Here is an 18,130-nt window from a genome sequence, read left to right as displayed (position 1 = left end):
CCTACCAATGCTTAACCCTAAATGACCATCTCACCAATGCTTAACCCTAACCAAACCCACTGATGCCTATCCCTAACCAACTCTCTACGATGCCCAACCCTAACTGATCCCCCCAACCTAAACGAATCCTCCCACTGATGCCTAACTCTTACTGCCCCCTCCCCAACCCACACATTCATGCCCAACCCTATTCGACCCCACCACCAACGGCTTACCCCAGCCCCCCTCCCCCCAGCCATTACTAACCCTAACCTCTCAATCCTTAATGCCTAACCCTACCCTTCCCCCCTCTGATGCCTAATTGACCCCCCCCACCCATGCCTAACACTACCATACCCCCCTACCCATGCCTAGGCTTAGCGGTCCACCCCTTCTCCATCGGTATCCACGGCTCCTTCGCCGCTGTATAGGATAAATATTAGGTGCCCCTTAGGCACCCATTTTATTAGTGGTTAAATATAGAAATTTGGGCACTGGAGGCCAACTGCTATACAAACTGCAACTAAGAATAGCCGGTACCCAGATGTCTATTTATAGCTGCTATTAACATGAGCATCTATGGGGCACCAAACTTCCCCGGCGCCCAAACTTCCCCGGCACCCAAACTTCCCCGGCGCCCAAACTTCCCCGTCGCCCAAACTTTCTGTTTCGCTACACAGACCATAAATAGGGGAAAGGGATATGGAAAGTGTGACGCCTTCACTATTTTTTCAATATTGCATTCAATATCAAATGCATCATATTTTAGTTACAGGATCACAGCAGGAAGGAACAGAGTAATAAGCTTTTTAGCTCTCAGCTCTTGCCAAAAGGTAATGTGACCTCATCAGCACCCTGAGCTCATCAGCACCCCTGCTGACGGGCCATAAATCGGTTGTTTACAAAACTCATAAACCAAGCTCTAGATTCAGAGTATTCACACCTCCACATTGCTGGCTCCAGGTCGAAAAAGGCAAGAAAAATGCCCTTTGCACAGCACTGTAACACTAAAATTCATATTTCATGCATTTTTAGCTGCTGGGAATATGAAAACTGAATCATGTGTTGCATCTTTTAGTGTGCACAAAGCTACTTAAGGGCCACTAAGTTCAGATAAGGCACACTAACCTCAGATAAGGCACACTAACCTCAGATAAGGCACACTAACCTCAGATAAGGCACACTAACCTCAGATAAGGCACACTAACTCAGATAAGGCACACTAACCTCAGATAAGGCACACTAACTCAGATAAGGCACACTAACCTCAGATAAGGCACGCTAACCTCAGATAGGGCACACTACCTCAGATAGGGCACACTACCTCAGATAAGGCACACTAACCTCAGATAAGGCACACTAACCTCAGATAAGGCACACTAACTCAGATAAGGCACACAAACCTCAGATAAGGCACACTAACCTCAGATAAGGCACACTAACTCAGATAAGTCACACTAACCTCAGATAAGGCACACTAACCTCAGATAAGGCACACTAACTCAGATAAGGCACACTAACCTCAGATAAGGCACACTAACCTCAGATAAGGCACACTAACTCAGATAAGTCACACTAACCTCAGATAAGGCACACTAACCTCAGATAAGGCACACTAACCTCAGATAAGGCACACTAACCTCAGATAAGGCACACTAACTCAGATAAGTCACACTAACCTCAGATAAGGCACACTAACCTCAGATAAGGCACACTAACCTCAGATAAGGCACACTAACCTCAGATAAGGCACACTAACTCAGATAAGTCACACTAACCTCAGATAAGGCACACTAACCTCAGATAAGGCACACTAACCTCAGATAAGGCACACTAACCTCAGATAAGGCACACTAACTCAGATAAGTCACACTAACCTCAGATAAGGCACACTAACCGGCTTAGCGCCGGTTAGTGAATCAAGCCCTATGTGTTTTAGCGTGGAAGTCCCCTAAAGAAACGATTGCAACAAGAGTTTTAGAGCCCTCACTTTAATAACCATGCAACCTATGGAGGACTTACCGCATATTTAAATTTCAGGTTAAACTCTCGGTCGTTGGCTCGCAGGCGCCTCTCTTTCTCTGCAGGGATAAAAACAATACATATTATGGAGGCTGAACATAACCTTCTTCTGGAACAGTCAATAATCTGCTACCAAGTTTTCTGTAAACACGTTTGTTATCTTTAATTAATAAGCTAATGACTTTAACGCCTAAAGTAAACCTGCTGCTCCCTTCACTAAAACAGAGACAGCTCTTCACAACACAGAGCATTCTTTTATTAAGGGGCCCATACACCTAATGATTTTCCAGCCGATATACAGCAGATTCGATCACTGTGATCGAATCTGCTGTGAAATCGTTGCGCAAACGCTGACAGAACGATCGATTTCCATCCGAAATCAATTGTTCCTGTCGATTCCCATCGATCCGTCCGTGCGGAAGATTTCGCTCGATCGCCGGCGGGTCGGGAGTGCGTCGATAGCGGCGTTCGAATACCCATTGACCGACGCTAGCGGCAATACATTACCTGTTCCGGCCGGCACGTGTCCTCTGGTCTCCGCAATCACTTCTCCGTGCTCGGCTCGCCCAGCTTCACTTCACTTCCTGTCCCAGCAGGAAGTTTAAACAGTAGAGCGCCCTCTACTGTTTAAACTTCCCCGGCAGGAAGTTCAGTGAAGCCGGAGGAGACGAGCACGGAGAAGTGATTGCGGAGACCAGAGGACGGAGCAGGTAATGTATGCTAAGGGCGGGGGGACAGCGGCAGCACCACCACAGATTGTGAACGGTTTCATGCTGAAATCGATTCACATTCTGTTTGCAGTAAAGGCAGCCATACGATCCCTCTCTGATCAGATTCGATCAGAGAAGGATCTATCTGTTGGTCGGATCTGATGGCAAATCGACCAGTGTATGGCTACTGCACACCAGGTGAGCGTTTCTCCTAGAATAGGCACTCAAATACACAGTGGGCTGTAATTGAACACTGGGACCAAGTCTCAGGCCAACCTCAATGTCCAGTGGTACCCCCTCCTCTATATGTGGTGTGTAAAGCTTCCTGCCTCCCCATGTAGTACCCCCCTATACAGTTTTCTGATGTCTAATGCCCCCCAATACAGTTCTGTAGTATCTATTGCCTCCTCCCTCCCCTATACAGTTCCCTGGTGTTTAGTGATCCTCCCTCCCTTCCCTATTCAATTCTCTTGTGTCTAGTGCCCCCCTCTTTCCCCTATACAGTTCTACAGTGTCTAGTGACCCCCCCCCCCCATACAGATGCCCCCACCCCTTAACACCTAAACACTTCCTTGGGGTCTAGTGGCTCCCCTTCTTACCCCTAAACAACTGTAACCCCCCCCCCCCCATACAGTTCCCTGGTGTCTAGTGCTTTCCCCTCCCTCCCCCATATGACTTCCCTGGTGATCTAGAGTGAGCCAAACATAATGCCAAGGGCGTAAATTTGATGGCTCTACAGGCCATATTTGGCCCGCTAGCCAGAGTTTGACATGTATGTAGACGGTTTTGTCTTTTTATTCTGCAAATTCTGTCAAATTTGTGACAGTTCAACATCCAAATTTTTTCTCCTGCTTTTCCCAGGTCAACAAAAATGCTGCTTAAAGGATACCTGAACTGACACGTGACATGATGAGATAGACATGGGTATGTACAGTGCCTAGCACACAAATAACTATGCTGTGTTCCTTATTTCTTTCTCTGTCTGAAAGAGATAAATATCAGGTATGCAAGTGGCTGACTCAGTCCTGACTCAGACAGGAAGTGACTACAGTGTGACCCTCACTGATAAGAAATTCCCCTTTTTTTTACCTCTTTCTTGCTCTCAGAATCCATTTTCTGCTAGGAAAGTGTTTTATAGTTGGAATTTCTTATCAGTGAGGGTCACACTGTCTGAGTCAGGACTGAGTCAGCCACTTACACACCTGATATTTAACTCTTTCTGGCAGAGAAAGAAAAAAAGGAACACAGCATAGTTATTTGTGTGCTAGGCACTGTACATACAGGGGCGTAGCAATAGGGGGTGCAGCGGTAGCGACCGCATCGGGGCCCTTGGGCCAGAGGGGCCCCGAATGGCGCTCCCTCAACTACAGTATTAGCTCTATATTGGTCCTGTGCTCATAATAATCATTTATATATATACTTTGAATAGTGGTAATCATTAACAAACTATTCCCCATCCCCTTCTTGCACCTCTAACATTGTAGTTGCCATTGGCAGCTTTTAGTGCGCCGTTTCAATTGCTATGTATAGAGTGCATGGGGGGCCCCATTGTAAAACTTGCATCGGGGCCCACAGCTCCTTAGCTACGCCACTGTGTACATACCCATGTCTATCTCATCATGTCACTTCGGGTATCCTTTAAGTCAGGAGGTGTTCTTGCAGGCTGTTATTGGCAGAGCAGCTGAGCTTGTGGGTATGGGGCTCTGCCACCTGAGCAATACCAGCCTACCTGGGTTTTGATATCAGGGAAGGAAGGGAGCAGCACTCTGCTATGTAATAGGAGTGCTGAAATGTCCCCTATACCTTTGCAAAGCACCCTTGTCTCATGTCAAGAACTCCTCCCCAACTGTAGTGCCCAGGAGGAGATGATGAGAACAACCCCCAGGCACGTGTGGGTAGGTCTTGACTTATGATATAATCTGGGAGATCTCCTTATTAAAGTGATCACGAGCCAAAGCTCGGGTTCAAAATAAGATATTTACCTGAAGAGTGGGAAGCCTCAGGATCTTATTGAGGCTTCCCTGGGTGGTCCGATGTCCCCCATCGCTGAGCACAGGCCCCTCTCCATATTGGGGCCACACCCTTCCTCTGTTATGAGCGTGGCCATGCAGTAGTTCCACAAGCTCAGCCACGCATGCATAGTAGCTTGGAGCCCGCTGCTCCAGATTACTGCGCATGAGTGGGCAGGCTCGCCACGTTGCAGGAAGAGGAGGAGGCCTTGATACGTTAAAGTGACCACACCTTTTCGCTAATCTTCCAGGGGCAATGCTCAGCAACGGAGGACATCAGAGCAGGGAGCAGGGGTGTAGCAATAGCCATAGCAGCTGCTATGGGGCCCGGAGAAGAGGGTGATACTAGATGTATTCACTATTAACTTTCTTGTGTTTCTCCAACCTCTCAGTGCCCATGGACTATATGAAGTGCAGATTGGACAAGAATGTAACTTGCCAAATAACTCATATCCATGGGGTAGGGGCAGGTGGCATAGCTAAAGAGTGCCTACATATAGGGACCCATGAAAGTCTTGCTATGGGCCCCATGATCTCTAGCTCCGCCACTGGCAGGGAGGGAAGCCACAATAGGATCCTGAGGCTTCCCTCTCTTTAGGTATCTCATTCTGTACCCAAGCTTCAGCTCAGGTACACTTTAAGGGAGTTCCGACATATCTGCACCCCAAGGGGAAATGAACAGAGGTACATAAATATTATTTTACACATAGAGATGAGCAGCACTTTGTAAACTGTTAATTAAATTTAAAAAATATCCTTATTCTCCAATGAAACTGCAGAAGCTGTGACAACAAAATTCGTAAAAACATCCCTCATCAGTCATGCGGAGAGTCCCTGTTTGTTTTCTTTACACATGTGTTTGCTTTGAAAGGCGGAGGTGAAACAATGGCTGTGACTTGTCAGGGCAATCATCACCTGGCAACTCCCAACACAAAACAATGTCTGCAGGGCAGAGATACAAAGAGCCTGTGAGCTCCAGCAAACCTCCTCTTCTGCATTATTAATAAAGGCCCGAAACACGTACAATTTTGGTCTGATGGATGACAATCAGGCGAGTGTACGCGTGGCTAACGTCAAGAGGACTGACTGATAACAGGTGGTTTGCCCGAACCATCTGGCGTGTCAACTCACACGTCTGTTTGGCAGATATGGTGCAGTTGGCCACGTGTGCACAACGGCATTTGAGCCCTTTTTTTTTTTTTTTACAATGCAGCCATGTTGTGCAGCTTGTCATAGTATTTAAATGAGTTGATTGTGTATTTGGTTGGTGTGCGGAAAATGCTTGTTGTGTAAACGGTTGGTTGTTGTGTTGGTCTTGCATTTTGTTGGACGTGTGCACGAGCCTTTAAATTCGGCTCATATCAGATCACAGTCAGGTTGGCTAAATGATAATGACTTAAGAGTATCTGTCAGGCATAAAATAAAAAATAAATTCTTTATTTTTATCTGGTAAACAAATACCGGTAATAAGGATGCTAAACAGGCAATTCAAAAGATAAAAAAATCACTCTTATTTTGCTTAAAACATCATTCCCCAGTTTCCCTGGCTCTTATTTGGTACATTGCCGCACAAAGGAAGTTGCAGGGCATGCTGGGTTTTCTTTTTTCTTCTTTACTTTCCCCTCAGACTTAACAAATGCAGCCTGATTGGCTGAAGCCTCTTTCCCTCCTGTTTTCCCCTCCCACACCTCTGTTCCTCTCTGATTGGCCAAGCGGTGTGGCGGTAGATAGACGCAGGGGCGTAGCAATAGGGGGTGCACAGGTAGCGACCGCATCGGGGCCCTTGGGACAGAGGGGCCCCGAAGGGCCCTCCCTCAACTGCAGTATTAGCTCTCCATTGGTCCTGTGCTCATAATAATCACTTCTATGGATACTTTAAATAGTGCTAATCATTAACAAACTGTTCCCCATCTCCTTCTTGCACCTCTGACACTGTAGTTGCCATTGGCAGGTTTTGGTGCACTGTATCAATTGTTGTGTATAGAGTGCTTGGGGGGCCCCATTGTAAAACTTGCATCGGGGCCCACAGCTCCGTAGCTACGCCACTGGATAGACGGCCCCAGTGTTGCAATGCATTGAGTACAATAGATTTTCAAATATCTATACGCAGTGTGTGGAAGGAATAGATAAATAGTCTGATCAGAATCAGATTAGAGGGATCTAGCTTTACTGCCACATCGAGTGGCAATCTATAAATGTATGGGGCACCATTACTCACTGGAAGAAACACACTCACTTCCTTTTGTGAAAGGCTTTTCCTAATGGTGCTAATGTTTAGTAAACTTGCGGTGTAAAAATAGCCTGCGCTCCTGCTGAGATATAAATGCCTGACTGCACAAAGGAGGCAGCGGGCCAATAATTAGTAACGCTACAATAACACTCATCAGACAGGTACAAAAACACAGACTCATTAAATATAGTAACAGCAGCAGACTAGACTGGGAGATGCAGAGCCGTGTGACGTCTGTGTACAAAGCCAGATTTCCAGTATACTTGTTCCACCCCTAGGCCAACTTTCTTCTGGCTCCCCTTCCATGTACAGCAGCCCCTACTTATTTCATGTGCAGCCCTCTCTACTATGTTTATCATCCGTATACAGCAGCTCCCCTTCCATTCTGTCTGCAGCCCCCTCCCATTACATGTGCAGCCTCCTCTTCCATAAGTAACATCTACAAACTGCAGCCCCTCTCCCATTCCATGTGCAGCCCTCTCTGTTATGTGTATTATCCTTATACAGAAGCCCCCCTCTCATTTAATGTCCCCCCTCTTCTATGTGCAGTGTAAATGTATAGCAGACCCCTCCCATTCCATGGGCCGTCCCCTCTTTCATGTGTAGCATCCATGTACAGCAGCCCCTTTCCCATCCCATATGTAGCCCCTCTTCCATGTGTAACATCCATGTAAAGTAGCCCCCCTCCCATTCCATATGCAGCCCTCACTTCCATCTATAACATCCATGTACAGCAGCCCCTCCCCTTCCATATGCAGCTCTCTCTTCCATGTACAGCAGCTCCCCTCCCATTCCATGTGCAGCCCCCTCTTCCATGCATAACATCCATGTACAGCAGTGTCCCTCCCATTCTATATACAGCCCCTCTCTTCTATGTGGAACATCGACGTACAGCAGCGCCCCTCCCATTCCATGTGCAGCCCCCTGTTCCATGCATAACATCCATGTACAGCAGGGCCCCTCCCATTGTATATAACACACCCTCTTCCATATGTAACATCCATGTACAGCCCCTTCTAGCATGTGTGACATCCATATATAGCAGTCCTACTCCCATTACATGCGCAGCTCCCTCAATAAGTGGTTATTATATTGCATGATGTTATTGTTATACTATAGACGTACTTCAGTGCCCAAATTACCGCCTCTGCGCAGCCATAGAGGCAATCTACATTGCGGACTATGTTGGCGCCCAAAGTACCAGGTAAATGCTGCGGCCCTACTGCATATGCGTAAATATGGTCCATGCCTACACAGTAACGCAAAGGCTCTTGTGCACACATTTTTCCTCCATGCATGAGAAACTTCGTGCTACAGTGCAGGTGTGGCTCATACTCATGCATGCACAGTACATCCGTGATAGTACATAGATGGGAGTGAAGCCACGAAGAGGAGAGAGGTCCCTGCCAGCAGCTCTGAGGATGAGCAGGACATGGAAAGCCCCTGCCAGCAGCTCTGAGGATGAGCAGGACATGGAAAGCCCCTGCCAGCAGCTCTGAGGATGAGCAGGACATGGAAAGCTGGAGCATCCTCTCTGCTGAGATAAGTATCTTACTTTTAGTTTTCTCATTACAGGTTTGCTTTAGGGTAGGAGCACATATAACCTAACATGAAAGGCTGCGTTTTATGCCATGTTTCCTTTTATATTGTGTGCGTTTTTGCTGCGATTGCGTCAGCGTTTTTACTACCGCAGATACATTTTTCAATCGTTTTGCGTGCATTTTAATGTGTTTGCGGTTCGCATATACAAAACGCATATGTGTTTTGTATGTGTTTTTCCTTTGCGTTTTATGAAAATCACTTAGAAGACAACAGGAAACGGAAATACTTTACAAAACAATTTTCTTTACCAAAAACACATACCATTGCCATTGCGTTTTCATTGATTTTCATTATGTGCATTTTTCATATGTTTTTGAAGAGTATGCAACAAAACCAGCGTTTTTGATATGCGTTTTTTCCTGCGGCCCATAGACTTCCATTAGCGGCAAAAATGCAGCGTTTTCCGCAACGCTATCGTTTCTGCTAAGTGTGCACCTAGCCTTAAAGGTCGGGGGCTTAAAGAGAACCCGAGGTGGGGATCGTAGAAAGAAATCTATACACAGAGGCTGGGTCTGGCTATACTGCCCAGCCTCTGTTGCTAGTTGAATCCCCCCTAAGTGCCCCCTACGCTCCGCTCTCCCCCATAAATTACGGCCGCGCTCTCGGGCATTGTTTACCTTACTAATGTCACTCACACCGCTCCCCCCGCCTCCTGCAGAGCGCCGGTCCCCGCCCGGGTCTCTTCCCTCCAATCAGCGGCGAGGGAAGGGACGTGGGCGGGGACCGGCGCTCTGCAGGAGGCGTGGGAGCGCCGTGAGTGACACTAGTGAGGTAAATACAGCCCGCTGCGACACGCTGCGTGTCGCCAGCGTGGCTGTAATTTATGGGGGAGAGCAGAGCGCAGGGGGGACTTAGCGGGGATTCACCTAGCAACAGAGGCTGGGCACTATAGCCACTGCCAGACCCAGCCTCTGTGTATAGATTTATTTCTACGATCCCCACCTCGGGTTCTCTTTAATCCATGCGAGGTTATGACCTGTACTTAAAGGGAATTCCTATGGAATGACTGCAATCCCCGATCCCTATCATGAACAAGGTTCAGCTGGTTCTCCACCCCTGGAGGAGATGGGATCACACAGGCAGGTCTGTTCTGCGAAGCATGCAGCTTCTCACAAGCCTATGGCTGCTCCACCTCAGGGGGCTGAATGGACACATCCCTCTGATAAGCTGGAAGCTGGCCGCTGGGGTATATGCAACTAATCACCATGGAGGAGAACCATACCTTATGGCTTATCAGAATTGAAGCAATCCTGAGCCAGACCTGAAGAGAGGGAAGCCTCAGGATCCTATTAAGGCTTCCCTCCGTGGTCTGAATCCCTCTGTTGCTGAGCGCGGCCTCCCTCCACATCAGGGCCATGCAGTAGCAGCGCAGCCCACCCGTGCATGCGCAGTAGCACGGAGCTCGTGTGGTTACGCTGCATGAAGAGGAGCTGCGTGGCCCCGATATGATTAGCTACAATGCCTAGTCACTAATCTCCCGGGGGGCCACGCTAAGTGACGGGAGACAGCAGAATACAGAGGGAAGCCTCAATAGGATCCTGAGGCCCGGATTTCACAGGAGCCTATAGGCACAGATGTACCCTAGACTTCTCCCTCCATGAACCCACAAATCCCTGCTGAACCGCACCACAAGTGTGCTGTCTGGCTTGGTCACGTCTCTCCTACTTACCTTGCCCTTCACAGGTAGCTAGAGGTGCCCCTTATTATTAGTTAGCCAGAAGTACCGGCTGTATTAAGTAATTGGAGGTGCCCCCAACTGAAGGGGGATTTGGTCAGTGGAATGCTGAGACCCGGGTCAGTAACCTCTCATTTACACTCTCATCAGCACTCTGCATAAGGAAGGAGGGAGGCTCTCTGGGAGGGGCGTGAGCCGCCTTTCCATTATCGGGCGCCTGTAGGCACGTGCCCACAGTGCCTTATGGTAAATCCGGCCCTGGTTGCGGCATAATGCCCATCAGGCAACACACATGGACCTAATGGAGAACAGGCATCAGACTTATTTGAATTCACAATGCCAGCCTATCGCTGCTTACCTAGTGTCAGGCCAAACACGCTCTACAGAATGTAAATCAGGGAGCTGAAATAGATTTTGCAATTGGGAAACGCTGAATAATGATTTATAAATTAAAGGACCAATTGTGAAAAAAATAAGCAGTTAAATTCTTTTGAAAACAAAGAAAACCCTGAGAATCCCCCATGAGGAGATGGACTAATCCAAATCCTGTTGGTTCTGTCAGATTTGAACTGCTTACTTTTTTTTCGCTGGAGTGCTCCTTTAATAAGCTGTAAGAAAAAAAAAAGAAAATAGGCAGTTTTCTTCATTGTGTCATTTTAGTTACAGTTCCTCTTTTATACAGCCCGCTTTGCTGTAGATGTAATTACACGCTGCGTATTACAGTAACCCCCTTACAGCTAATAGCTACAGGCCTGAGATCTGAGAACTGTGCAGTCATTTATTGCATCCGCTGATCCTATAATTATCACCTGTGTGTTTTACCAGCCACAGAACTGCCCTGGGCATCCATCCCTGGCTGTGAACTGTGTGTACTGACTATGCCTAGTGAGGCATCACACAGGAAATACCTGAGAAAAGAGATACTGCTGATGCCAAATGTGTTTGGTTACTATAAATAAAAACCAAAGAAACAAAATGTGTTCATTTTTTTTTTTTTTTACATACTTCAGTTCCCAGGCTTTAAACCTATTAAGGCGGACCTGAACACAGAACTTCCTCTCAGCTCTAAATGATAAGCAACAGCATAATAACCTGTATGATTACATATATAGCGGCAACATATTCTGCAGCACTGTACAGTACGTCCCTGGGATTCCCGTTGGTCCGTGCATGCGCCATGACGCATCACCCTCTGTCGTTTACACTATCTGTGTTGCCCCTACATCTGAATTACCCTAAGCTCTGTGCGTTAAAGGACAACTGAAGAGAGAGGTATATGGAGGCTGCCATGTTTATTTCCTTTTAAGCAATACCAGTTGCCTGGCAGCCCTGCTGATCTTCTGCCTCTAATACTATTAGCCATAGCCCCTGAATAAAGCATGCTTGTTTCTGGTGTTATTCAGATACTACTGCAGAGAAATAGACCAGCAGGGCTGCCAGGCAACTAGTATTGATTAAAAGGAAATAAATATGGCAGCCTCCGTATACCTCTTACTTCAGTTAAAGAGGAACTCCAGTGAAAATAATGTAGTAAAAAAAGTGCTTCATTTTTTACCATAATTATGTATAAATGATTTAGTCAGTGTTTGCTCATTGTAAAATCTTTCCTCTCCCCGATTTACATTCTGACATTTATTACATGGTGACATTGTTACTGTGGGCAGGTTATGTAGCTGCTCCTAGCTGTTTTGGCAGTTAGAGACAGCTGTAAACAGCTAATTCCTGTCTGTGAACATTGTTACATTGTGGCAGTTTGCCCAGAGTACCGCGGTACTCAGAGCTTCTTGTGGGAGAGGTTTCAGCACAAAATCATACAGCGCCCCCTGATGGCCTGTTTGTGAAAAGCATTCTATTTCTCACGTAAAAGGGGGTATCAGCTACTGATTGGGATAAAGTTCAATTCTAGGTTGGAGTTTCTCTTTCAGCACGGCACATGCGGGAACACGCTGCAGTGTGTGAAAGTCTCCATAGACTTCCATTGCTTTTGCGGCCCCTTGCGGTAAATAGGGTAACGCAACGTAGGTTTCACCTGCAAGTGTAAAAGGAGCCTTAGGGCCCGTTTCCACTGTACGTGGTGCGATGCGGCTACATAGCCGCTGAACTGAAACCAATGCACGACAATGGAACAGTCTCCATTGCCTGCTGGCTGTGCAGAGCGATCCAAGAATGAGCAGCATGCTGCAGACTCTCACACGCCCACATCTGCGCCCCCTCCTATACACTTCCGCATCGGAGGATGTGGAAGTGACGCGAATGGGAGTACAAGTGATGCGTTGGCGCATCGCATCCTTTTCGACTCCCGTTGACAAGTGGAAATGGGCCCTTAGGGCTCGTTCACACTAGAGGCGAATTTTAATTTTTTCAAGCTCTTAACGATTTTTCAAAATCGCCCTTAAAGCTCTTACACCATGCTTTCCTATGCGCTAGTTCAGATTGGGGCGTTCTGTTCGCTCCATGGACCATTTTCAATGGAAGGTATAGGAAAAACGCTCACAAAATCGCTTTGTAGAGCGATTGCGTTTGCGTTTTTTTAAGAATAAATACATTGTATTTATTATTTTCCGGGTCAAAGAGTTCACTTCCTGACATGCATCAGGGAGTGAATTAAAAAAAACGCTTATCCGTTATTTACTTATCCGTTAGCTGGGCGCATCCGGCAGGTGGCGCTGTTGATGTTAATTCCAATCATAATTACTTCACGTAAACCTGTGAATGTAAACGCCGGATGCGCCCGACTTAAACAGATCAAGCCGCCGGCTTGCTTCGTGTCTCGCTCTCCTCCCCCTCTTGCCCTCTCTCGTATGAGCCTTGGGGAGGGGACATGCGTGTCCCCCCAGAATCGTTCGTCGCGGCATTGCAACGAACGACTCTGGGGGGACACTCATGTCCCCTCCCCAGTGTTCTATAGGAGAGAGGGCAAGAGGGGGAGGAGAGCGAGACACGAAGCAAGCCGGCGGCTTGATCTGTTAAGCCGGGCGCATCCGGCGTTTACATTCACAGGTTTACGTGAAGTAATTATGATTGGAATTAACATCAACAGCGCCACCTGCCGGATGCGCCCGGCTAACGGATAAGTACCAACGCTTTTAACAAAAACCCAAGTGACGGAAATTGTAAAAAAAAAAATCACGTCAAAAACCGCGCTAATGCGATCGGAAGGCAATGTGAACAAGGCCTTAGTCTATTTCTCCAGCCCCAGCTGCCTCATTTCTCTTCCTCCCTGATAACCTACTTGATGTAATTTAGTGTTTTCAGTTCAGTTCTAAGACAACCCAGGGCTTCCTCGTTATCACCAAACACCAAGGGCCTATTTCTCCATCTGTCCATCACTGACATTTCCCTGAGCACTTCTCAGCCAGACACAGGCATCATTCACAAAAACTCCAGCAATCGCTGATCCGGCCAAGTAACTGTCAGAGGTGTTGCTTCCCGGAGACCCTTATCTGGCTGAGCTCTTATGTGGTCTCAGACAGGGTACTTTTTTATTTTGAATTTATATACAGCGCTGACATCACCCACTTCTCCTGGAAAATAAATGGCCAAAATGTGCGGATACCGCCAGCACACCTGCTTTCTGAACACATATTGCAGAAAACATGGCATGGAACAGGCCACAGAAAACGTTAAAGATGAACTTTACTGAATATAATTGCTTATTTTTCACAATACAGGCCTACTTACAAGGCAAATAACATCTACATTGCACTTTTCTCCTGGTAGACTCAAGTGTTTGAGCTGCAGCCACTAGGGAGCACTTGATCTCAGTCAGATTTGATCACACTAATCGAATCTGGTGGGAAACCATGGGGAAAATGATGTGTAGTAGGGTAGTCATCACTCTGAGATGATTCCATCATATAAATATATCTGGGGGTTTGGTATTGTTTAATAATGTTTTTCTCTTCAAAATACACTGAAAGAAGTCTTTACCATAGGATTAAAGGACAAGTGGAGTGAGTGAGAGGGATATGGAAGCTGCAATATTTATTACCTTTTAAACAATACCAGATGCCTGGCTATCCTGCTGATCTCTTTGGCTGCAGTCAGGGCCAGCGCTACCATATGAGCAAAGCAGGGCCCCAGCATACATAGGGGCTCCCAAGTGTCTGCCACCACACCCTCAGCCCCCCCTCTCCCCCTGTAGCATTACGGAGGCACTAGGCAGTGGTGACAGGCACACACTCACCTCCTCCGAGTTCCATGTGTTGCAGGTCAGCCTGTCTTCTCCTTAGTGTTGGTGCTTTGTACCTGCTGCTTCTCAATTTGGGCTCTAGTGCCTGTTGTGAGGAGCAGGAAGTGCAGAGCTGCAACAGTACAGAGAAGACAGACAGATCTGCAACACCTGGAACTTGGAGGAGGTGAGTGTCTGCCCATCACAAAAGCCTCTGTAACGCAGCGGGGTTGTCATTAGGGGCGTATCTTACCACTATACTGGGGGGTTCGGGTTACCAAGCCTTAGCTGCAGTAGAGTCTGAATCACACACCTGAAACAAGCATGCATCTAATACAGTCAGACTTCAGTCTGAAACATCTGATCTGCAGGTTTGGTCAGGGTCTTATGCTACGTACACACATGCGACAACGATCGTTCGTTGAGAACGACAAACGAACTTTTAATTGATGAAAGAACGACCTAAGTAAATTGTGTGTAACGATCTGATCGTTAGAACGAACGTTACATCACGTAAAGCAACTATTGCGCTTGCGCATAAAAATGAGAAGTTTCACAGAGAAATAGCGAAATGCGCATGTCAAGCCTAGTACGAACGACCGTTTCCAACGATGTACTACTTTTGCAAACGATCGTCGTTGGTAAAAATCCGCCAAGCTAGATCGTTCGTTTTTAACGATCTAGCTCGTCCGTCGTTAGACTTAATGATCGTTGGTTGCTTTTTTTTAAACGATCGTCGTTTGAAACGATCGGGGAACAATCGTTTCAAACGACTATAGTCGCATGTGTGTACGCACCTTTAGGCTAAAGGCAGGACAGCCAGGCAAAATGTACTGGTTAAAAGGAAATAGATATGGCAGCCTCCATATCCCCCTCACATTAGTCGTCTTTTAAACAAGGTGGTCCAAAATTCCTCAGGGAGGGAGATGGAACAGTCTATTGATCCCTGCCATTTAGTGCTGCGAATGGGCAAACTTTTCAGACAAACCCTCCCCCCCCCTTCCTTTAATGGTTGTACCCAGAGAACGCTGCCAGGTGCCTCTCCCAGTGACCACTGCACAATTCATACTTGGAAAACTTTTATTAGCAGTCGGGGCCTGGATTTAGTAGTTGGTAAAGGAAGGTTTGGCAGGGACAATTTGTTCTTTCAGTAAAGTTTCTATTTTAGGGATGAGACAGCTCCCACTGACTGACGATGCAGAAATCACTGCGGAATGGGAAAAAAGGCAATTTACACAATTTAATGGAGAATTCCATGAGGTGTCATTCAGTTAACAACTTAAAAAGAATCATAGATGTACCAAGTCACCAAGTCTGGTTGGAATTAATGAACAGATGTCTTTTTCAACCACACTATCTAATGTAAGTATGTAATAATTTGTACTTTTTAAAACATTACTGGCCTTCAAAATGTATACTTTGCAAAAGGTTAAAGGAAACATCCAAGGAATGAAAAAAAAAAGAGATCCACTTACCTGGGGCTTCCTCCAGCCTGTGGCAGCCATCCTGTGCCCTCACCGCAGCTCCGGAGGCTCCCGGTCTTCTCCGCTGCAGAAGCCGACTTTCGGGTCGGCGTCTTCTGCGCTCCACGGCGCGGGTCACGTGGTCCCACTGACATCATCAAATAGCAGGCGCAGAACTACTGCGCCTGCGCAATACAGACCTGATGACGTCGACCGGACCACGTGACCCGTACAGTGGAGCGCAGAAGACGCCGACCCGGAACCCGACCTGGCGAGGTCGGGTTCTGCAGCGGAGAAGACCGGGAGCCTAATGAACTGCGGCAAAGGCACAGGACGGCTGCCACGGGCTGGAGGAAGCCCCAGGTAAGTGGATCTTTTTAATTTTTTTCCCTTGGACCATTACTTTAACATGCGCCTAAAATGTGGAAACTGTAACATTGTTGCATTATTGATTGTCTGTTAGTAAACTAGCTGCAGTGTGTGCTGATCTCTGTTACTAGCAGTATGTACAGTATAAGCTGTTAATCTGTGCCCATACTAATTATACATAGCTGCGTACATTTAAAACACGCGCCCAGTAATATGGGATAGGTGCAAGGAAATCCCAATATTAGAATATTGGTGATAGTACCAATACCAATATTCTACTATTCCTCACTATAGCCCCCCCCCCCCCCCCCCCCACACACACACACACACACAAACACACACACACACATATTTTCTTCTGCAGCCCTTCACAGTAAACACAATGTCACAGACTGTCCTCAGAGGAGCTCACAATCTGATACTACCATAGTCATAGTCTAGTGTCCTACCATATTATTATTATGTATTTATATAGCACTGACATCTTCTACAGCACTTTACAGAGTACATAGTCATGTCACTGACTGTCCTCAGAGGAGCTCAGAATCTAATCCTCCCTACCACAGTCCTAGTCTAATGTCCTGCTGATGCGCTGATCCCACTTTTTCTGCGCAAGTCTAATGTCCTACAATATTATTTTTATTTTGTACTTATGTAGCATTGACATCTCCTGCAGCACCTTACTGAGTACATAGTCATGTCACTGTCAGTCCTCAGAATCTAATATCTGCCATAGTCATATGTCCATCATAATTAAAGGACAATTCTTGGGGGGGGGGGGGGAGCAAATTAACTGTAATCTGTATGCTTTTGGGATGTGGGAGTAAACTAGAATGCCCGGAAGGAAACCCATGGAGATCATACAAGCTCCATGCAGATAGTGCCCTGGCCCACATTTTGAACAGGGCTGCAAGGTGAGACCCATAGACTGAAGCTCTAGATACAGACACCAGGGGACACCTACAATTCATGGTACATACAGTCACAGCAGTGGGGTTTCATTATAAGCAGCTGCTGTAATCAGCAGACATCCTATATTTAGTCTGCCATCCAATGTAAACAGAAGGGGACTTTGCATGACAGCGCACAGTGCTAGCAGTACATGCCCGGCAGCTGTGCAGCACATGTGGAAGTTTTGGGCAGATAAGACCAGGCTTTCCCTCTTACAGAAACTGTTTACTGGAAAGCGTATTAGCTCAGCAGCAGCAGACATGAGAGCTCAGCTACTTCCAGGACAGCCCCAGGCACAGTTCTAAATTCTGGCACAGGGATTGGCTCTGTGGCAAATATTTAAAGCAGACCTGAACTCAGTACTTCCTCTCTGCTCTAAAAGATAAGCAACAGCATAATTACCTTTAAGAGAAACATTTCTTTGTTACAGTTGATACAAATCCAGCAATAAATCTGCAGAGTGTCTACTTTCATGGAAGCAGATATATTATTAACATCCTCTGTTTACAAATTAGCTGCTTCGCTGTGGCAGTCAGCTGACACAGATGAGAGATCAAATCCCAACTTGTGATTAGGCACAGATGATGGGGAATTAGACAGGCTAAACTCTCTAAATACATACAGGGTACATTTCTCTATGTTTTCCTTCTGTCCTGTGCAAGAGTTCAGCTCCACTTTAACCACTTCAGGACCATAGGTCTACACCCCCCTAGTGACCAGGCTATTTTTTACAATTCAAGGCTCTTCAGCTTTGTTTATTTTTTCGTTCTTATATTTTGAATAAATTTGTCTATTTTTTTTTTTTATTATTTTGTTCCCCACCCCAACAGCCAATCCCAGCGATCAGCTCTCATAGGCATCAGCCTCTCTCTGTGCCTCCCCAGGGGATAGCCGAGTGTCACGGCTGTCCCCAGTACGGCGCTGCCATTGTAAATAGACGGCACAGTCT

At 46.7% G+C, this 18,130-nt stretch overlaps 1 protein-coding gene across 5 annotated transcripts in view; it reads right to left on the bottom strand.

Annotated features, from left to right (window-relative positions):
* The window catches only part of LOC137531647 (phospholipid-transporting ATPase ID-like), a 240,948-nt gene that overhangs the window by 98,519 nt on the left and 124,299 nt on the right, over positions 1–18,130 (bottom strand). For all 5 annotated transcript variants that reach the window (XM_068251600.1, XM_068251614.1, XM_068251623.1 and 2 more), the window contains one exon: positions 2,002–2,060. In XM_068251600.1, the coding sequence (XP_068107701.1) occupies positions 2,002–2,060 (59 nt within the window). The remainder of the gene's footprint in view (positions 1–2,001; positions 2,061–18,130) is intronic.

This window comes from Hyperolius riggenbachi, chromosome 1 (genome assembly GCF_040937935.1).
Source record: "Hyperolius riggenbachi isolate aHypRig1 chromosome 1, aHypRig1.pri, whole genome shotgun sequence".
NCBI classification, from domain to species: domain Eukaryota; kingdom Metazoa; phylum Chordata; class Amphibia; order Anura; family Hyperoliidae; genus Hyperolius; species Hyperolius riggenbachi.
The sequence above is the reverse complement of the archived record's forward strand: the minus strand, read 5'-3'. Positions and strand labels throughout refer to the sequence as shown.